At 60.1% G+C, this 20,710-nt stretch overlaps 2 protein-coding genes across 2 annotated transcripts in view; one reads left to right on the top strand and one right to left on the bottom strand.

Moving 5' to 3' along the window:
- Positions 1-556: 556 nt before the first annotated feature.
- On the top strand, positions 557-14,888 carry ASCC1 (activating signal cointegrator 1 complex subunit 1). Its single transcript, XM_078883087.1, has 10 exons — positions 557-684; positions 4,997-5,174; positions 5,719-5,800; positions 6,882-6,979; positions 9,350-9,531; positions 10,855-10,988; positions 11,786-11,899; positions 12,212-12,327; positions 13,091-13,164; positions 14,462-14,888. Exons 2-10 carry the CDS (start codon positions 5,003-5,005, stop codon positions 14,594-14,596), a joined length of 1,107 nt encoding a protein of 368 aa, XP_078739213.1. The 5' UTR covers positions 557-684; positions 4,997-5,002; the 3' UTR covers positions 14,597-14,888.
- A 2,408-nt stretch (positions 14,889-17,296) lies between these two features.
- The window catches only part of ANAPC2 (anaphase promoting complex subunit 2), an 18,046-nt gene continuing 14,632 nt past the window's right edge, over positions 17,297-20,710 (bottom strand). Inside the window, 7 exon segments of the mRNA XM_078882971.1 lie at positions 17,297-17,536; positions 17,572-17,669; positions 17,938-18,041; positions 18,268-18,399; positions 18,919-19,051; positions 19,613-19,762; positions 20,083-20,136. Of these exon segments, the coding sequence (XP_078739097.1) occupies positions 17,422-17,536; positions 17,572-17,669; positions 17,938-18,041; positions 18,268-18,399; positions 18,919-19,051; positions 19,613-19,762; positions 20,083-20,136 (786 nt within the window). The 3' untranslated portion in view covers positions 17,297-17,421.

Below are 20,710 nucleotides of genomic sequence, written 5' to 3'. Positions count from 1 at the left end.
TAAACTAACATTAACCTATGGGGCCGTCCATAAATGACGTCACGCACCTAGGGGGTGGGGGGGGGGTCAGACATTCGTGACGATGTGTGACGAGGGGGGGGGGAGAAATGTGACGTCACATCAAAATGCGCAACTTTAATAAATAATAAAATAATAATAACACATAATAAAATAATATAATATATATGTTTTATTTTCATTATTTTATTATTTCCCTTCTACGTGACTTTACCGAAAGAACCAAGACGATGAATCCCTGCAGTCACGAAAGCTTTAAATCGAAATTTAATAAATAAATATAGACAACACGTTCTACTTAATTAAATAGACTTTGTAATAAATGTTTTCTCCTACAACATCAGAGTGCAGCGCCACATTAAATACGCACTTGACAATAGTTTAAAGCGATTTGAAGCATGTTTTATTTTTTTTTGGGGGGGGGGGCAGAGCTTTGTGACGTCATATTTGAGGGGGGGGGGGTCAAAAATCGTCCAAAACCGCGTGACGTCATTTACGGACGGCCCACAAGCACATTCGCGTGACGGCCCGTGACGCGTTTCCGGCTTCCGACCTCCGTTCCTTAGGCTTTTCCGCAGGCCACGTGGCCAGAGGCGAGAGAGCGCGCGCGAGGCATCACGGGACAATCGTCCCGGCGTCCCTTGCGCGCGGGCAGCACTTGGCTCGGTGGGTGGGTGGGGGGGTTCGGGGGCTGGGGGGGTTCGGGGGCTGGGGGGGGGGGCTATGGGGCTAGGTGGGTGAATGGGGGGGCTAGGTGGGTGAATGGGGGGGCTAGGTGGGTGAATGGGGGGGGTTAGGTGGGTGAATGGGGAGGGCTAGGTGGGTGAATGGGGGGGGCTAGGTGGGTGAATGGGAGGGCTGGGTGGGTGAATGGGGGGGGGCTGGGTGGGTGAATGGGGGGGGCTGGGTGAGTGAATGGGGGGGGCTAGGTGGGTGAATGGGGGGGCTAGGGGGCTGGGTGGGGGGGCTAGGGGGCTGGGTGGGGGGGCTAGGTGGCTAGGTGGGGGGGTCTAGGTGGCTAGGTGGGGGGGCTAGATGGGGGGGGGCTAGATGGGGGGGGGGCTAGGTGGGGGGGGCTAGGTGGGGGGGGGCTAGGTGGGGGGGGGGGCTAGGTGGGGGGGGGGGCTAGGTGGGGGGGGGGCTAGGTGGGGGGGGGGCTAGATGGGGGGGGGGCTAGGTGGGGGGGGCTAGGTGGGGGGGGGGCTAGGTGGGGGGGGGCTAGGTGGGGGGGGGGGGCTAGGTGGGGGGGGGGCTAGATGGGGGGGGGGCTAGGTGGGGGGGGCTAGGTGGGGGGGGGGGCTAGGTGGGGGGGGGGCTAGGTGGGGGGGTGCGAGGTGGAGGGGGGCTAGGTGGGGGGGGGGCTAGGTGGGGGGGGGGCTAGGTGGGGGGGGGCTAGGTGGGGGGGGGGGGGCTAGGTGGGGGGGGGGGGCTAGGTGGGGGGGGGGCTAGGTGGGGGGGTGCTAGGTGGGGGGGGGGCTAGGTGGGGGGGGGGGCTAGGTGGGGGGGGGGGGCTAGGTGGAGGGGGGCTAGGTGGGGGGGGGGGGGCTAGGTGGGGGGGGGGGGCTAGGTGGGGGGGGGGCTAGGTGGGGGGGTGCTAGGTGGAGGGGGGCTAGGTGGGGGGGGGCTAGGTGGGGGGGGGGCTAGGTGGGGGGGGGCTAGGTGGGGGGGGGGCTAGGTGGGGGGGGGGGGCTAGGTGGAGGGGGGCTAGGTGGGGGGGGGCTAGGTGGGGGGGGGGGGCTAGGTGGGGGGGGGGGGCTAGGTGGGGGGGGGGCTAGGTGGGGGGGGGGCTAGGTGGGGGGGGGGGGCTAGGTGGAGGGGGGCTAGGTGGGGGGGGGCTAGGTGGGGGGGGGGGGCTAGGTGGGGGGGGGGGGCTAGGTGGAGGGGGGCTAGGTGGGGGGGGCTGGGTGGGTATCGGATGACGATCACCAATCGTGCCGAAGGCATTGGTCCTCTCGACCCATCATCACCGTCATCCCCTCCTGGGGCGGATAAGTGACTGCACCACTGTACGTAGTGAGTGCTGCTGCTGCTGCTGCTGCTCCTGCTGCTGCTGCTGCTCCTGCTGCTGCTGCTCCTGCTGCTGCTGCTCCTGCTGCTGCTGCTGCTGCTGCTCCTGCTGCTGCTGCTCCTGCTGCTGCTGCTGCTGCTGCTGCTGCTGCTGCTGCTGCTACTGCTGCTCCTGCTGCTGCTGCTGCTGCTGCTCCTGCTGCTGCTGCTCCTGCTGCTGCTGCTGCTGCTCCTGCTGCTGCTGCTGCTGCTGCTCCTGCTGCTGCTGCTCCTGCTGCTGCTGCTCCTGCTGCTGCTGCTCCTGCTGCTGCTGCTGCTGCTGCTCCTGCTGCTGCTGCTCCTGCTGCTGCTGCTCCTGCTGCTGCTGCTGCTGCTGCTCCTGCTGCTGCTCCTGCTGCTGCTGCTGCTGCTCCTGCTGCTGCTGCTGCGCAGTAGCTGCTCGTCGTCACCAGCCGTCGTCTATCCATTGCTGGCTCGCGGTTTGGGGTGCTGGGGCCATTCGTCACCGCGCTGTGTTGGGGGAGCACAGAAGTACAGGACAACTCTCGGTTGCGCTGCCCTCTGATGCCCACCAAGGTAGCCCTTTAACCTATAGCACCTGTAATTAATACTGGTAGGAACCTTTGATTTAAAGCTTTCGTGACTGCAGGGATTCATCTTCTTGGTTCTTTCGGTAAAGTCATCACGTAGAAGGGAAATAATAAAATCATTCTCACGACGTTTTGGCCACAACGCAAGCAGCCGTCCTCAGGTGTCTTTCCGACAGACCTGTTCTTCACCTGAGGACGGCTGCTTGCGTTGTAGCCGAAACGTCGTGAGAATTGTATTTTATTTTTATTTTATTTTTTCCCTTCTACGTGAAAGAACCAAGAAGATAGTAGGAACCTCCTGGTTACACCAGCCCACGGGATTATTGTGTCCGTCCGTCGTGCATCCAAAAATGGGAGGGTGGGTTTGGGCTGGGTGGAGAGGGGAGGGTGGGGCTGGGTGGGGAGGGGCTGGGTGGGTGGCGCTGGGTGGGGAGGGGCTGGTCACCCCGTGGTGCCCTTATAAAACTCAACGTTTCACCTACTCACGCCGGCTTGTGCCCGCCCTCACAGTCGGCCATATTTGCGGAATACACCACGCCCTGGCCGTTGACCCTGCAGGCCATTGACCGAGCAACCCGACGTTCCTACCAGCTCCCTCCGCAGAACAACGTGTTTATACGTCAATCACACCAGCATGGCCAATGCTTTAGTCAAACTCAACTTAAACTCTTCATTGTACCAGGCAAGGCCCATTGAGCTGATGTACAGATATTTTTATTTTCAGAAGACACTGTGGGGCTATGGGGCTGTCCATAAATGACGTCACGCACCTGGGGGGGGGGGGTCAGACATTTGTGACGATGTGTGACGAGGGGGGGGGGGTAAGAAATGTGACGTCACATCAAAATGCGCAACTTTAATAAATATAGACAACACGTTCTACTTAATTAGACTTTGTAATAAATGTTTTCTACAACATCAGAGTGCACACCAGGCGAGGTAGTCAACATCTCCTCGCCACCGTGATGATGATGATGAGAGACACACAAACTCCAAATATGCAGCAGCAGCAGCAGGCATCGTCAGGGTTGGGATCGAACCCACGACTTCCTGCATACCAGGCGAGGTAGTCAACATCTCCTAGCCACCGCAGCACCGGTACACTGGCGCGGCTCGGATGTGCCAGTGGAAAAGAGGTGGGGGGGGGCGGTGTTACACGTGTCTCTGTGTCTCTGAGTCCCCGTGTCTTTGTGTCTCTGTCCCCGTGTCCCCGTGGCTCAGTGTTTCTGTCTCCCCGTATCTCCGTGTCTCAGTGTCTCTGAGTCCCCGTGTCTCTGTGTCCCCGTGTCTCTGTGTGTCTGTGTCTCTGTGTCCCCGTGTCTCTGTGTCCCCGTGTCTCTGTGTCCCCGTGTCTCTGTCTCTGTGTCTCTGTCTCCCCGTGTCTCTGTGTCCCCGTGTCTCTGTGTCCCCGTGTCGCTGTGTCCCCGTGTCTCTGTGTGTCTGTGTCTCTGTGTCCCCGTGTCTCTCTGTCCCCGTGTCTCTGTGTCCCGGTGTCTCTGTCTCAGTGTCTCTGAGTCCCCGTGTCTCTGTGTGTCTGTGTCTCTGTGTCCCCGTGTCTCTGTGTGTCTGTGTCTCTGTGTCCCCGTGTCTCTGTGTCCCCGTGTCTCTGTCTCTGTGTCTCTGTCTCCCCGTGTCTCTGTGTCCCCGTATCTCTGTGTCCCCGTGTCTCTGTGTGTCTGTGTCTCTGTGTCCCCGAGTCTCTGTGTCCCCGTGTCTCTGTGTCCCCGTGTCTCTGTCTCAGTGTCTCTGAGTCCCCGTGTCTCTGTGTCCCCGTGTCTCTGTGTGTCTGTGTCTCTGTGTCCCCGTGTCTCTGTGTCCCCGTGTCTCTGTGTCCCCGTGTCTCTGTCTCTGTGTCTCTGTCTCCCCGTGTCTCTCTGTCTCTCTGTCCCCGTGTCTCTTGTCTCCCCGTGTCGCTGTCTCCCCGTGTCTCTGAGTCCCCGTGTCTCCGTGTCCCTGTGTCTCTGTGTGTCTGTGTCTCTGTGTCTCCGTGTCTCTGTCTCAGTGTCTCTGTCTCCCCGTGTCTCTGTCTCCCCGTGTCTCCGTGTTCCCGTGTCTCTGTGTGTCTGTGTCTCTGAGTCCCCGTGTCTCTGTCTCAGTGTCTCTGTCTCCCCGTGTCTCCGTGTCCCCGTGTCTCTGAGTCCCCGTGTCTCTGTGTCCCCGTGTCTCTGTGTGTCTGTGTCTCTGTGTCCCCGTGTCTCTTGTGTCCTCGTGTCTCTGTCTCTGTGTCTCTGTCTCCCCGTGTCTCTCTGTCTCTCTGTCCCCGTGTCTCTGTCTCCCCGTGTCTCTGTCTCCCCGTGTCTCTGAGTCTCCGTGTCCCCGTGTCTCTGTGTGTCTGTGTGTCCGTGTCCCCGTGTCTCCGTGTCCCCGTGTCTCTGCCGCAGGTCTCGATGGACGTGCTGCGACCCCCGCTGCTGCGCTTGGGAGGGCGCGTGTACCGCGTGAACCCCGTGCGGGAGCCCGATCTCTACCCCGGGGGTTACGAGGAGGATGAGGTGGGGGGGGGCGAGGAGGTGGGGGGGGGCGAGGAGGAGGAGGAGGGGGAGGAGGACGCCTCGGACGGTGAGGATTCTCCCGCTGCACAGCCCCGAGCGCTCCTCCTGCACTACGGGAATAGCTGCTGACTCCCGACTGCCTGCCCCGACGGCACTTAGCCCTACGGCAGAGGTCGCAAACGGGTTTTGATTCCTTACCCGTACCCGGCCGCACCAGGGTCGCAAACGGGTACCCGTACCCGGCCGTATCCGTACCCTACCGTACCCTACCCGGCCGGGTATCGGGTAGGGTACGGGTATCGGGTACCCGATTGCGACCTCTGGGATGAAGCCATGTTGCAGGCGCGGGTGGGTTGATTCTAGGAACTTGAATTGTGAGAAGAGACAAGACGTTGGGAAATGAGTGACAAACGGTGACTCACCAGTGACTCACGGCCTACCCGTACCCGGCCGCACCAGGGTCGCAAACGGGTACCTGTACCCGGCCGGGTACGGGTACCCGGGTATCGGGTAGGGTACGGGTATCGGGTACCCGGTTGCGACCTCTGATAGTAACTCTTCACCCGGACGGGACTAACGCTGCGGCCCTGTGCGTCGTGGTGACGATCCAGGCGACGGGCGGCAGGGTGAGGAGCCGGGCGCGGCGCTGGGACTGGAGCGCACGGAGCGGGGATACCGCTGCAGCCTCTTCAAGTGAGCGGCGAAGACGCGCACACCCTGCACTACCACAGACACACCCTGCACTACCACAGACACACCATGCACTACCACAGACACACCCTGCACTACCACAGACACACCCTGGACTACCACAGACACACCCTGCACTCTCACGCGGACACCCTGCACTACCACAGACACACCCTGCACTACCACAGACACACCCTGCACTACCACAGACACACCCTGCACTACCACAGACACACCCTGCACTACCACAGACACACCCTGCACTACCACAGACACACCCTGCACTCTCACGCGCACACCCTGCACTACCACAGACACACCCTGCACTACCACAGACACACCCTGCACTACCACAGACACACCCTGCACTCTCACGCGGACACCCTGCTGGTGGTGGTGATGATGACGTAGTGATGATGATGATGACGACGTGGTGATGATGATGATGACGTGGTGATGATGACGTGGTGATGATGACGTGGTGATGATGATGATGACGACGTAGTGATGATGATGATGACGTGGTGATGATGACGTGGTGGTGATGACGTGGTGGTGATGACGTGGTGATGATGATGATGACGTGGTGATGACATGGTGATGATGATGACGTGGTGGTGATGACGTGGTGGTGATGACGTGGTGATGATGATGATGACGTGGTGATGACATGGTGATGATGATGACGTGGTGATGACATGGTGATGATGATGACGTGGTGGTGATGATGATGACGTGGTGGTGATGACGTGGTGATGATGATGATGACGTGGTGATGACATGGTGATGATGATGACGTGGTGGTGATGACGTGGTGATGATGATGATGACGTGGTGATGATGATGATGACGTGGTGATGATGACGTGGTGATGACGTGGTGATGATGATGATGACGTGGTGATGATGACGTGGTGATGACGTGGTGATGATGATGATGACGTGGTGGTGATGACGTGGTGATGATGATGATGACGTGGTGATGATGACGTGGTGATGATGATGATGACGTGGTGATGACGATGATGACGTGGTGGTGATGACGTGGTGATGATGATGATGACGTGGTGATGACGACGTGCCAGGTACGTCATCGGCAGGAAGGGGGAGACGAAGCGGAGGCTGGAGTCGGACACGCGATGCAGCGTCACCATCCCCCGCCTGGGCACAGAGGGGCCCGTGGGTGGGTGTCGTGTGTGTGTGTGTCGTGTGTGTCGGTGCAGCGTCACCATCCCCCGCCTGGGCACAGAGGGGCCCGTGGGTGGGTGTCGTGTGTGTGTGTGTCGTGTGTGTCGGTGCAGCGTCACCATCCCCCGCCTGGGCACAGAGGGGCCCGTGGGTGGGTGTCATGTGTGTGTCGTGTGTGTGTGTGTGTGTGTCGTGTGTGTGTGTGTCGTGTGTGTCGTGTGTGTGTGTGGTGTGTGTGTGTCATGTGTGTGTGGTGTGTGTGTGTGTCGTGTGTGTGGTGTGTCGTGTGTGTGTGTCGTGTGTGTGTGTCATGTGTGTGTGTGTGTGTGTGGTGTGTGTGTCGTGTGTGTGTGTCGTGTGTGTGTGTCGTGTGGTGTGTCGTGTGTGTGTGTCGTGTGTGTGTGTCGTGTGTGTGTGTCATGTGTGTGTGGTGTGTCGTGTGTGTGATGTGTGTGTCGTGTGTGTGTGTCGTGTGTGTGTGGTGTGTGTGTGTCGTGTGTGTGTGTGTGGTGTGTGTGTGTGTCGTGTGTGTGTGTCATGTGTGTGTGGTGTGTCGTGTGTGTGGTGTGTGTGTGTCGTGTGTGTGGTGTGTGTGTGTCGTGTGTGTCGTGTGTGTGGTGTGTGTGTGTGTCGTGTGTGTCATGTGTGTGTGGTGTGTCGTGTGTGTGGTGTGTGTGTCGTGTGTGTGTGTGTGTCGTGTGTGTCATGTGTGTGTGGTGTGTCGTGTGTGTGGTGTGTGTGTGTGTGGTGTGTGTGTGTGGTGTGTGTGTGTCGTGTGTGTGTGGTGTGTGTGTGTGTGTCGTGTGTGTGGTGTGTGTGTGTGTCGTGTGTGTGTGTCATGTGTGTGTGGTGTGGTGTGTGTGTCGTGTGTGTGGTGTGTGTGTCGTGTGTGTGTGTCGTGTGTGTGTGTGGTGTGTGTGTGTCGTGTGTGTGTATGTGTCGTGTGTGTGGTGTGTGTGTGTCGTGTGTGTGTGTCATGTGTGTGTGGTGTGTCGTGTGTGTGGTGTTTGTGTCGTGCGTGTGTGTGGTGTGTGTGTGTCGTGTGTGTGTGGTGTGTGTGTGTGTGTGGTGTGTGTGTGTCGTGTGTGTGTGTGTCGTGTGTGTGGTGTGTGTGTGTGTCGTGTGTGTGTGTCATGTGTGTGTGGTGTGTCGTGTGTGTGGTGTGTGTGTCGTGTGTGTGTGTAACGGGTTCCGGAGACACTTGTAGAGGTAACTTGTTTATTACAACACAACACTCCAACACTCCTGGTACTCTGTCACAGCCTAGATACACAGCCTAGGTACACAGCCTAGATACACAGCCTAGGTACACAGCCTAGGTACACAGCCTAGGTACACAGCCTAGATACACAGCCTAGGTACACAGCCTAGGTACACAGCCTAGATACACAGCCTAGGTACACAGCCTAGGCACACAGCCTAGACACACAGCCTAGATACACAGCCTAGGTACACAGCCTAGGTACACAGCCTAGGTACACAGCCTAGGCACACAGCCTAGACACACAGCCTAGATACACAGCCTAGGTACACAGCCTAGGCACACAGCCTAGATACACAGCCTAGACACACAGCCTAGGTGCACAGCCTAGGTGCACAGCCTAGGTACACAGCCTAGGTACACAGCCTAGGTACACAGCCTAGATACACAGCCTAGGCACACAGCCTAGGTGCACAGCCTAGGTGCACAGCCTAGGCACACAGCCTAGACACACAGCCTAGGTACACAGCCTAGACACTCTACTCTGGCTACGCTCTGGAACTCGCCCTCACAAGGTCGTAGAGCCGGGAGTTCCAGAGTCCCACCACTGCCTCTCACAGCATCCCAGGGTCCTCAGATGGCTGCTCTTGGGTCTTGAGCTACAACTGGCCCCGATCGTCTATGGAGCTCCCCTTTTATGCCTAGTCCCCAACGAGGGGTGGGGCCGTGTGCGCCCCCAGATATCCCACAGAGCACACACAGCCCCCCCCCCGTTGGCGGCGCCAAGGGGCTTAAGCGCCTGGCCCGCCCAGGGTCCCAGAGCCCCCATCACCCCCTCCCTTCTTATGTCACTACATGTGTGTGGTGTGTGTGTGTCATGTGTGTGTAGTGTGTGTGTCATGTGTGTGTCGTGTGTGTGTACTGTGTGTGTACTGTGTATACTCTGCGTGTACTCTGCGTGTGTACTGTGCGTGTACTGTGCGTGTACTATGCGTGTACTGTGTGTGTACTGTGCGTGTACTCTGCGTGTACTGTGCGTGTACTGTGCGTGTACTGTGCGTGTACTGTGTGTGTACTATGCGTGTACTGTGTGTACTGTGTGTGTACTGTGGGTACTGTGTGTGTACTGTGTGTGTACTCTGCGTGTACTGTGCGCGTGTGCAGTGGTGTGCGGTGAGTCTCGCGCCAGCGTGCTGTCGGCGTGCTCCCGCGTGGAGCTGCTGGTGAGCGGGGTGCGTGAGCGCGAGCCCTGGACTCACTTTGTGGGCCTGCCGCTGGGAGCGGCGGCCCTCGCACAGCGGCTGGGCGAGTGGCACAAAGCCGTCAGCACCGGGGCCGGCACGCGGGTGAGCCGTGACCGCCAACACCAACACCACCAACACCACCACCACGCACACCCAACACCAACACCACGCACACCCAACACCACCACCACGCACCACGCACACCCACCACCTCCACCCCGCACACCAACACCACCACCACCACCACCCCGCACACCCTCCATCTCCTCCTCCTCAACCACCTCCACCTCCTCCAAACACACCACCACCTCCATCTCCTGCACCACCTCCACCTCCATCCGCACCTCCTCCAAACACACCACCACCTCCATCTCCTGCACCACCTCCACCTCCATCCGCACCTCCTCCAAACACACCACCACCTCCATCTCCTGCACCACCTCCATCTGCACCTCCTCCAAACACACCACCACCTCCATCTCCTGCACCACCTCCATCTGCACCTCCTCCAAACACACCACCACCTCCATCTCCTGCACCACCTCCATCTGCACCTCCTCCAAACACACCACCACCTCCATCTCCTGCACCACCTCCATCTGCACCTCCTCCAAACACACCACCACCTCCATCTCCTGCACCACCTCCATCTGCACCTCCTCCAAACACACCACCACCTCCATCTCCTGCACCACCTCCATCTGCACCTCCTCCAAACACACCACCACCTCCATCTCCTGCACCACCTCCATCCGCACCTCCTCCAAACACACCACCACCTCCATCTCCTGCACCACCTCCATCTGCACCTCCTCCAAACACACCACCACCTCCATCTCCTGCACCACCTCCATCTGCACCTCCTCCAAACACACCACCACCTCCATCTCCTGCACCACCTCCATCTGCACCTCCTCCAAACACACCACCACCTCCATCTCCTGCACCACCTCCATCCGCACCTCCTCCAAACACACCACCACCTCCATCTCCTGCACCACCTCCACCAAACACACCACCACCTCCATCTCCTGCACCACCTTTACCTCCTACATCTCAGTGGTGGTGGCGGTGGTTGAACACGTTGTTGTGGTGGTGGTGGTGATTGAACACAGTGTTGTTGTGGTTGAACACATTGAATTGTATTTTATGTTTTATTTTATTGTTTTATTATTTCCCTTCTACGTGACTTTACCGAAAGAACCAAGAAGATGACGTTGACGATGTTAATGACGTTGACGATGTTGACGTTGACGACGATGATGTTGACGTTGACGATGTTGACGATGTTGATGACGTTTATGATGTTGATGACGATGATGTTGACGATGATGATGTTAATGACGTTGACGAAGTTGATGTCGTTGATGTTGACGAAGTTGATGACGTTGATGTTGTTGATGTTGACGTTGTTGCCGTCGCCAGAGCGAGGGCTTCCACGTCTCCATGTTCCAGTCTCCGTGCCGCCTGCACGTGACGCTGGGCACGCTGGTGCTGCTCAGCGCTAGCGAGGTACAGGCGGCGCAGCAGCAACTGCAGGCCGCCAGCGCCGTCGTGCGGTGAGTACCACTCACACAGACACACACACAGACACACACACACACGTACTCACACACACACACACTCACGCACTCACTCACACACACACACTCAAACACTCGCACGCACACACTCGCACGCACACGCACACTCACAGACACACGCACACACACACACGCACTCACGCACTCACTCACACTCTCACACACACACTCAAACACACACTCAAACACTCGCACGCACACACACACTCACTCGCACACACTCACGCACTCTCACACACACACTCAAACACTCTCACGCACACACACACTCACACACACACTCACACACACACACACTCACACACACACTCACACACACTCGCACGCACTCACACACACTCTCACACACACTCAAACACACTCAAACACACATGCACACACACTCGCACACAGACACACGCACACACACGTACTCACACACACACTCACTCTCACACACACACGCGTATGTCCGTGTACGGCAAAGTGTGTGGACTAATCTCCACCGCCCCGCTGCTGCTGCTACTACTACTGCTGCTGCTACTACTACTACTGCTGCTGTTGCTACTACTGCTGCTGCTACTACTACTACTGCTGCTGTTGCTACTACTGCTGCTGCTGCTACTACTGCTGCTGCTACTACTACTACTACTGCTGCTGTTGCTACTACTGCTGCTGCTACTACTACTACTACTGCTGCTGTTGCTACTACTGCTGCTGCTACTACTACTACTGCTGCTGCTGTTGCTACTACTACTGCTGCTGCTGCTGCTGCTACTACTGCCGCTGTGTAGGGAGGTGCTGGGCGAGGCGCCGCTGCGTGTCGCCCTGCGCGGTTTGGAGTTGATGAACGACGACCCGGCCACGGTGGACGTCCTCTACGCACAGATCCACTCACACGGCGACCGGTCAGAGCCTCACACACACACACACGCACGCACGCACGCACGCACGCAGACACACACAGACACATGCACGCAGACACACGCACGCAGACACACACAGATGCATGCACGCAGACACACACAGACACACGCACGCAGACACACACACACGCATGCAGGCACATGCACGCAGATGCACACATACATGCACACGCACACAAGGACATGCCATTTGCTCTGGCTAAGAGCGCTTGCCCCAGCAGGCTGCGTGGGCTACACGGGGGAGCTTTGTCTTTGTGTGGGCTACACGGGGGAGCTTTGTCTTTGTGTGGGCAGGCTGCAGCGTCTGGCTGACCACCTGGTGGAGCACTTTGTGGCGTCTGGGCTCATGGTGAGGGAGCGGCACAGGGTCAAGCTGCACGCCACCGTCATCAACACGCTCTACCGCAAGGGTGAGACTCACCACTCGTACTCACCACTCACACTCACTCACCACTCTCACTCACCACACGCCACCGTCATCAACACGTTCTACCGCAAGGGTGAGACACTCACCACTCACCCACCACTCGCCACTGTCATCAACACGCTCTACCTCAAGGGTGAGACTCACTCACCACTCATACTCACCACCGTCATCAACACGCTCTACCGCAAGGGTGAGACTCACCACTCACGCTCACTCACCACACGCCACCGTCATCAACACGCTCTACCGCAAGGGTGAGACACACTCACCACTCACTCGCCACCGTCATCAACACGCTCTACTGCAAGGGTGAGACTCACTCACCACACTCACCACGCTCACTCACCACTCTCAAACTCACGGCACGCCAGCGTCACCAACACACTGTACTCAGGGCAAGGTCGTGCCACGTGACCTCCTCGTGCACCTAGCCTGGCACAGCTGCTGCCACCAGTCAACCCCCATGGCACCACCCGGGTCACGTGACCCCTTGCCACTTCACCCCATAGCTTCGGAGTGCACCTAGCCTGGCACAGGCGACGCGGTGACATCACCGTCACCGTGACGTCACCGTCACCGTCGTTGTCGTGTCGGCGGGCTTGCTTGTGCTGCGTCGCGAGCATCGGCAAGACAGAGGCTGCCCGGCCCAGTGCTGGCCACACACCGGGGTGCCGGCCGCACTTGCCCCTCCTACGGTCTGCGTGGGCCACGCGGGGGACCTTTGCCTGTTGTGTGTGTGTGTGCAGGCGAGGCCAGGCCTGGTGCAGAGGCCAGGCCGCCACGCGGACGCGAGGCCTTCGATGCGCGGGAAATTCTCAAGGTGACACCAACACTCACCACTCACTCACTACTAGCACTCACCACACTCACCACCAACACCTCACCACTCACTCACCACTCACTCACCACTAGCACTCGCCACCAACACCTCACCACTCACTCACCACTCACTCACCTCACTCACCACTAGCACTCACCACTAGCACTCACCACTCACTCACCACTCACTCACCACTAGCACTCACCACTAGCACTCACCACTAGCACTCACCACTCACTCACCACTAGCACTCACCACACTCACCACTAGCACTCACCACACTCACCACTAGCACTCGCCACTCACTCACCACTAGCACTCACCACACTCACCACACTCACCACTAGCACTCGCCACTCACTCACCACTAGCACTCACCACACTCACCACTAGCACTCGCCACCAACACCTCACCACTCACTCACCACTCACTCACCACTCACTCACCACTAGCACTCACCACACTCACCACTAGCACTCGCCACCAACACCTCACCACTCACTCACCACTCACTCACCACTCACTCATCACTAGCACTCACCACACTCACCACTAGCACTCGCCACCAACACCTCACCACTCACTCACCACTCACTCACCACTCACTCACCACTAGCACTCACCACACTCACACTAGCACTCACCACCAACACCTCACCACTCACTCACCACTCACTCACCACTAGCACTCACCACCAACACCTCACCACTCACTCACCACTCACTCACCACTCACTCACCACTAGCACTCACCACACTCACCACTAGCACTCGCCACCAACACCTCACCACTCACTCACCACTCACTCACCACTCACTCATCACTAGCACTCACCACACTCACCACTAGCACTCGCCACCAACACCTCACCACTCACTCACCACTCACTCACCACTAGCACTCACCACACTCACACTAGCACTCACCACCAACACCTCACCACTCACTCACCACTCACTCACCACTCACTCACCACTAGCACTCACCACTCACTCACCACTAGCACTCACCACTCACTCACCACTCACTCACTACTAGCACTCGCCACCAACACCTCACCACTCACTCACCACTAGCACTCACCACACTCACACTAGCACTCACCACTCACTCAGTCACCACCATCACTCACCACTATTTCTCACCACCATCACTCAGTCAGCACTAGCACTCTCTCACCACTCACCACCACTAGCACTCACTCACCACCACCACTCACTCACCACTCACACTCACCACCACCACCACCCCCCCCTGGCCACTCGCACTGGGTGTATCTGTGCTGCTGTGAGCAGGAGTTTGGGAGCTACGACTTTGGGGAGCAGCGTCTCTCCTCCGTGGAGATTTACCAGCGCGGCTCCACGGATCCCAGCGGGGCCTACGTCTCCTGCGGCTCCCTCCCCTTGCCTGGGGGCCCCGGACATAAATAGGCAGCCTCCTGCTGGGGCCCCAACCATGAACAAGTCCCTCCCGAGATGCGGATATCCCTCTCAAAGTTCACCGTTCAAATCCAGAAAACACCCAACCACTTGAGCACCCAACCACTTGAGCACCCAACCACCCACCCACTTACCCAGCCTACCACCCAACCACCCACTTACCCATCCACCCAACCACTTATCCACCCAACCACTTATCCACCCAACCACTTATCCACCCAACCACTTATCCACCCAACCACTTATCCACCCACCCACCCAACCACCCACTCACCCAACCACTTATCCACCCACCCACCCAGCCACTTATCCACCCACCCACCCACCCAGCCACTCACCTACCCACCCACCCAGCCACTTACCCACCCACCCACCCCAACACAGATCCCAGCCGGCAAGCTCGTTCAGTAAACAAGATGACAGCCCACCCGTCTGTGCCTCTCTTCTCTTTGCTGTGTGACCGTCTGCGCAATTGCCCGTTTAATGCAGCAGTAGTAGCAGCAGTAGTAGCAGCAGTAGTATCAGCAATAGTAGCAGCAGCAATAGTAGCAGCAGTAGCAGCAGCAGTAGTAGCAGCAGCAGCAACACATGCATTCCTGAAGTGTGCCAGGTTAATAGAAAACAATTTCCGGTCAAGTTTGGCGAGGTCACGACGTGCACAGTGAGATCACGACGCGCACAGCGTCACTGTCACCGCCGCCGCGTCACTGTCACCGCCGCCGCGTCACTGTGTCACCGCCGCCGCGTCACTGTGTCACCGCCGCCGCGTCACTGTGTCACCGCCGCCGCGTCACTGTCACCGCCGCCGCGTCACTGTGTCACCGCTGCCGCGTCACTGTATCACCGCCATTCAGCACAAGCAAGGAGGTAGTCGGTCACCGCTCAGAAATCGCGTCCCGCGTTATATCGGAGTGCGGTTGCGTGTAGCGGTCGTGTGCGTGTGGAACACCTACCGCACCGTACGTAGTGCACTGGTTTGCGCGCCGTTCGATTCCTCGACACGAGCAACACCAGGCGACGATTATCTGCACCGGGACTCCTCTAGGCCATCTCAGCCTCAAATGAGTACCTGGTGCTCAACAGTCTATGAAGGCTACACGGGGGATCTTTACGCATCGACACCAGCTTAGGCTGGACACCTTGTCCACAGAGACCCACACAGAGACCCATAGACTCACATAGAGACCCACAGACTCACAGAGACCCACAGACTCACATAGAGACCCACAGACTCACAGAGACCCACAGACTCACATAGAGACCCGCAGACTCACATAGAGACCCACAGACTCACATAGAGACCCGCAGACTCACATAGAGACCCACAGACTCACATAGAGACCCACAGACTCACATAGAGACCCACAGACTCACATAGAGACCCACAGACTCACATAGAGACCCACAGACTCACACAGAGACCCCCAGACTCACACAGAGACCCATAGACTCACACAGAGACCCATAGACCCACACAGAGACCCATAGACTCGCACATAGACTCACACAGAGACCCATAGACTCACACAGACTCACACAGAGACCCACACAGAGACCCGTAGACTCATCACACAGAGACCCATACAGAGACCCACACAGAGACCCACACAGAGACCCGTAGACTCACACAGAGACCCACACAAAGACCCGTAGACTCATCACACAGAGACCCACACAGAGACCCACACAGAGACCCGTAGACTCATCACACAGAGACCCACACAGAGACCCACACAGAGACCCGTAGACTCATCACACAGAGACCCGTAGACTCATCACAGAGACCCACACAGAGACCCGTAGACTCATCACACAGAGACCCACACAGAGACCCGTAGACTCATCACACAGAGACCCACACAGAGACCCGTAGACTCATCACACAGAGACTCACACAGAGACCCACACAGAGACCCGTAGACTCAGGCAGACTGGATTGTGATTGAACCGGGTTGTCAAGCGTCGTGCGATGATGGTCTCAACCCGGCCACCAGACACTTTGAGAAACACAAACACAACGACGCACATCAACTTGGATCAGCGCCTTGAGAGTCAAAAACATCGGTCTGACCGTCGTGCAACAACAACAACAACTATAACAACAACTATAACAACAACTATAACAACAACAATAACGCTGTGGCCTCCCGTGCGAGCAGCAGCAGGAGGAGCAGCGTCACCGGGACGCAGGCGAAAGTTCTCGGAGGCGGCTCCGCCACGTCCACTCCCACGGGCCGCTCCGTCAGAGCCCTCCCAGCAGACTCCACCGTGACCCCCCAGGGAGTGGGGGGGGGCAGTGAGGGGGGGGGGGAGGGGGGGTGGGGGGGGAGGAGGTGGGGGGAGAGTGGTTAGGGGAGGATAGAAGGTGGGGGGGGGGAGGAGGTGGGGGGGAGAGGGTGGGGGTGGGAGGGGGGGAGGAGGTGGGGGGAGAGTGGTTAGGGGAGGATAGAAGGTGGGGGGGGGGAGGAGGTGGGGGGGGAGAGGGTGGGGGTGAAGGTGGGGGGGGAGGTGGGGGGGAGTGGTTAGGTGGGGGGAGTGGTTCAGGGAGGGAGAAGGTGGGAGGGCGAGAAGGTGGGGGGGGGAGGTGGGGGTTGAAGAGGGGGGGGAGAAGGTGGGGGGAGAGGGTAGGGGGGGAGGTGGGGGGGAGAGGGTGGGGGGGGGATGAAGGTGGGGGGGGAGAAGGTGGGAGGGGAGAATGAGGGGGGTGGAGAGTGAGTAAGCGAAGCGAGCGAGTGTGCGAGTGCGAGAGCGAGCGAGTGAGCGAGTCCGAGCGAGCGAGAGTGAGCGAAGTGAGCGAGCGAGCGAGAGTGGCGCCATCACGCGCCGGGCTTGGGCAGCTTGTACATGCCGCCGCTGCAGAGCAGCTGCTGCTCCTTGACCTTGCGGCCCAGGAAGGCGCGCAACTCGGCCAGGTCGCACTCCCCGCCGGCGCCACGGGGCCCCCCGCCCGCCCCCCGCCGCCCCCCGGGCCGATCATGGCGAACATCTTGAGCATGGAGTGGATGCGCTCCAGAGACAGCGTCTCCAAGTTCGTCAGCATGCCCTGGATGTAGGTCCAGAAGACCTGGGGGGGCAGGGAGGGAGGGAGGAGGAGAGGGAGAGGGTGGTGTGTCTTGTCACTCATCTCGGGGTCAACCCGTGGCACCTGGGTCTGTCACGTGACCGCCTCGTGCACCTAGCCTGGCACCTGTGTGTGTCACGTGCCCGCCCTCGTGCACCTAGCCTGGCACCTGTGTGTGTCACGTGCCCGCCTCGTGCACCTAGCCTGGCACCTGTGTGTGTCACGTGACCGCCTCGTGCACCTAGCCTGGCACGGTGCACCTGCTGCCCACCTGCATCTCCTCCTCCTTCTGGTCGGCCTGCGACGCCATTGCCGAGTCGTTGTCGTCGTCCGAGTCGAGCAGCAGCAGCAGGCCGCCGTCGTCATGGCGACCGTGGCCATCGTCATGGCGACCGTGGCCGCCCTCCCCCCCCGCCCGCCCCCCGGCCCGACCCCCCCCCGCCGACGACGACGACGACGACGCCCCCCCCCCCGAGCCCCCCCCCGCCACCGATCCTCCCCGGGGGGGCCGCCCCCTCCCCCCGCCGCCTCCGCCCCCCCCCCCCGGGGGGTCCGCCCCCCTCCCCCGGGCCGCCGGGCCCCCCCCCCCCCCGCCCCCCCCCCTCGAGCAGCGAGAAGCGGTCGGGGGGCCCCTCGCGCAGCACGCGCCGCTGCTGCCACAGCGCCAGCTTCTTGCGCAGAGACGGCGCCGGGACCTTCAGCGCCTCGGAGAGCTCCTGCAGCGTCCACGAGGCTGCGGGCGGGGCGGGTGGGGCGGGTGGGGCGGGTGGGGCGGGGTGGGGCAGGCAACATGGGCAACTCAAGCAACTAGGGCAACTTGGGCAACTTGGGCAACTTGGGCGACTCGGGCAACACGGGAAACTTGGGAAACTAGGGCAACTCAAGCAACTCGGGCAACTCGGGAAACTAGGGCAACTAGGGCAACTCGGGAAACTCGGCAACTTAGGCAACTTGGGCAACTCGGGCAACTCAAGCAACTCAGGCAACTCAAGCAACTGGGGGCAACGTCAGCAGCGCCTCCGACAGCCTCTGCAGGCAACACGAGGCTCGGGGCAACGTGGGACGACAGACAATGTGCGTAGACTCAGTCGCCTGCCTGTCTCTCTCTGCTACCGCTACTGCTACGACCACCGTGGGGGGGGGCGAGTGCTCCGTGAGCTTCACCGGGTCACTCCGCTTACTCCACAACGATCCCGACCCCGACCCCGACCCTCGGCCATTACGGAGCCGCGGGGTCGACTGACCGACCGACCTTTGTCCTGGAAGTGCATGATGATGGCGGCGTGGACGGGCGACACGGAGAGTGAGAGCGACCGCCCGCCAGCCAGGTGGACGTCCAGCGACACGAGGCCCAGGTGAGGCTTCCACACCAGCGAGCGCGCCGCCTATTCGCGCTCGCACGCGCACACACACACACACACACACGCACCACACACGCACGCACACACGCACGCACACACACACACACACACGCACACACACACGCTCGCACACGCACGCAGGCAGGTACACACGCACGCACACAGGCACGCACGCAGGCACGCACACACACGCACACACCACACGCACGCACGCAGGCACGCACACACACACACGCACACACACACACGCTCGCACACACACGCAGGCACGCACACACAACGCACACACACACGCACATGCAGGTACACACACAGGTACACACGCGCACAATTAGACGCGCACACACACGTGCAAGCACACGCACGCGCACACAATCACACGTATGCACACGCGTGCAGGCACACGCACACACGCACACACGCACACATGCACGCACGCACGCACACGCAAAGGCCCCCGTGTAGACCACACGGGCAAGTGCTGCGTGCGAGCGGTGGTCACGTGAGCGAGCGAGCGACTGGGGCGAGCGAGCGACAGCGGCCACCGTCGTGCGATCCGTCATCTCCCCCCCCCGCCCCCCTCACCTTGAGCTTCTCGTACTCGCGCGTGTAGGCCTCCATCACCTCCTTCACCGCGGCCGGCAGCTCCAGCTTGCCCTCCTTGAGCGGCGGCCAGAACTCCCCCGACAGGATCATCGCGTTGAGAGGCACCGGCGCGGCGGGGCCGCCGGGCCACTGGGGCCCCCTCCTCCTCCCCCCCCACCCCCTCCTCCACCCCCCCCACCCCCCTCCTCCTCCCCGTGTCCCTCCCCCCGCTCCCCCCCCTCCTCCTCCTCCCCCGCCGCCTCCGTCCCGCCTAGCGTCGCAATGGCTCCCGGCCTCCCCGCGAGCCGTCTTCGCGGGGCCCCGACGCTGAGGCCACTTCCTCCGACGATCCTTCGCCGCCGCCGGCCTCCTGCACCACCTCCTGCTCCTGCACCAGCTCCTCCTCCTCCTGCACCAGCTCCTCCTCCTGCACCAGCTCCAGCACCAGCGCCTCCAGCAGCTCCTCCAGCGGCTCTGCGAGCCTCCAGGATGTTGCTGTTGATCCGCCGCGAGTCGGCTACGTCCTGCCGACGGGAGTCGCGGGAGCAGCGAGACAACGGGTGACGGCGAGGTGAGCGAGCGACTGGGTGTGTGTGAGCGACTGGGCGAGTGAGCGACTGAGCAAGTGAGCGACTGGGCGAGTGAGCGACTGGGCGAGTGAGCGACTGGGCGAGTGAGCGACTGGGCGAGTGAGCAACTGGGCGAGTGAGCGACTGGGCGTGTGGAGCGACTGGGCGAGTGAGTGACTGGGCAAGTGAGCGACTGGGCGAGTGAGTGACTGGGCAAGTGAGCGACTGGGCGAGTGAGTGACTGGGCGAGTGAGCGACTGGGCGAGTGAGTGACTGGGCGAGTGAGTGACTGGGCGAGTGAGCGACTGGGCGAGTGAGTGACTGGGCGAGTGAGTGACTGGGCGAGTGAGCGACTGGGCGTGTGGAGCGGCGGGTGAAGATTCACGGCAACGAAGTTCAGAGCAGACTGAAGGGCGGGTGGGTGGGCGGGTGGGTGAATGAGACAGTGGGTGGGTAGGGTGAGAGAGCGATTTTACGAGCGGGCGGGCAAGCGTGGTGAGCGGGTGAGCGATTGGGTGAGCAGACGATC

This window comes from Lampetra fluviatilis, chromosome 68, assembly GCF_964198595.1.
Source record: "Lampetra fluviatilis chromosome 68, kcLamFluv1.1, whole genome shotgun sequence".
NCBI classification, from domain to species: Eukaryota; Metazoa; Chordata; class Hyperoartia; order Petromyzontiformes; family Petromyzontidae; genus Lampetra; species Lampetra fluviatilis.
Note: the sequence above shows the minus strand (reverse complement) of the source record. Positions and strands in the feature narration are given on the sequence as shown.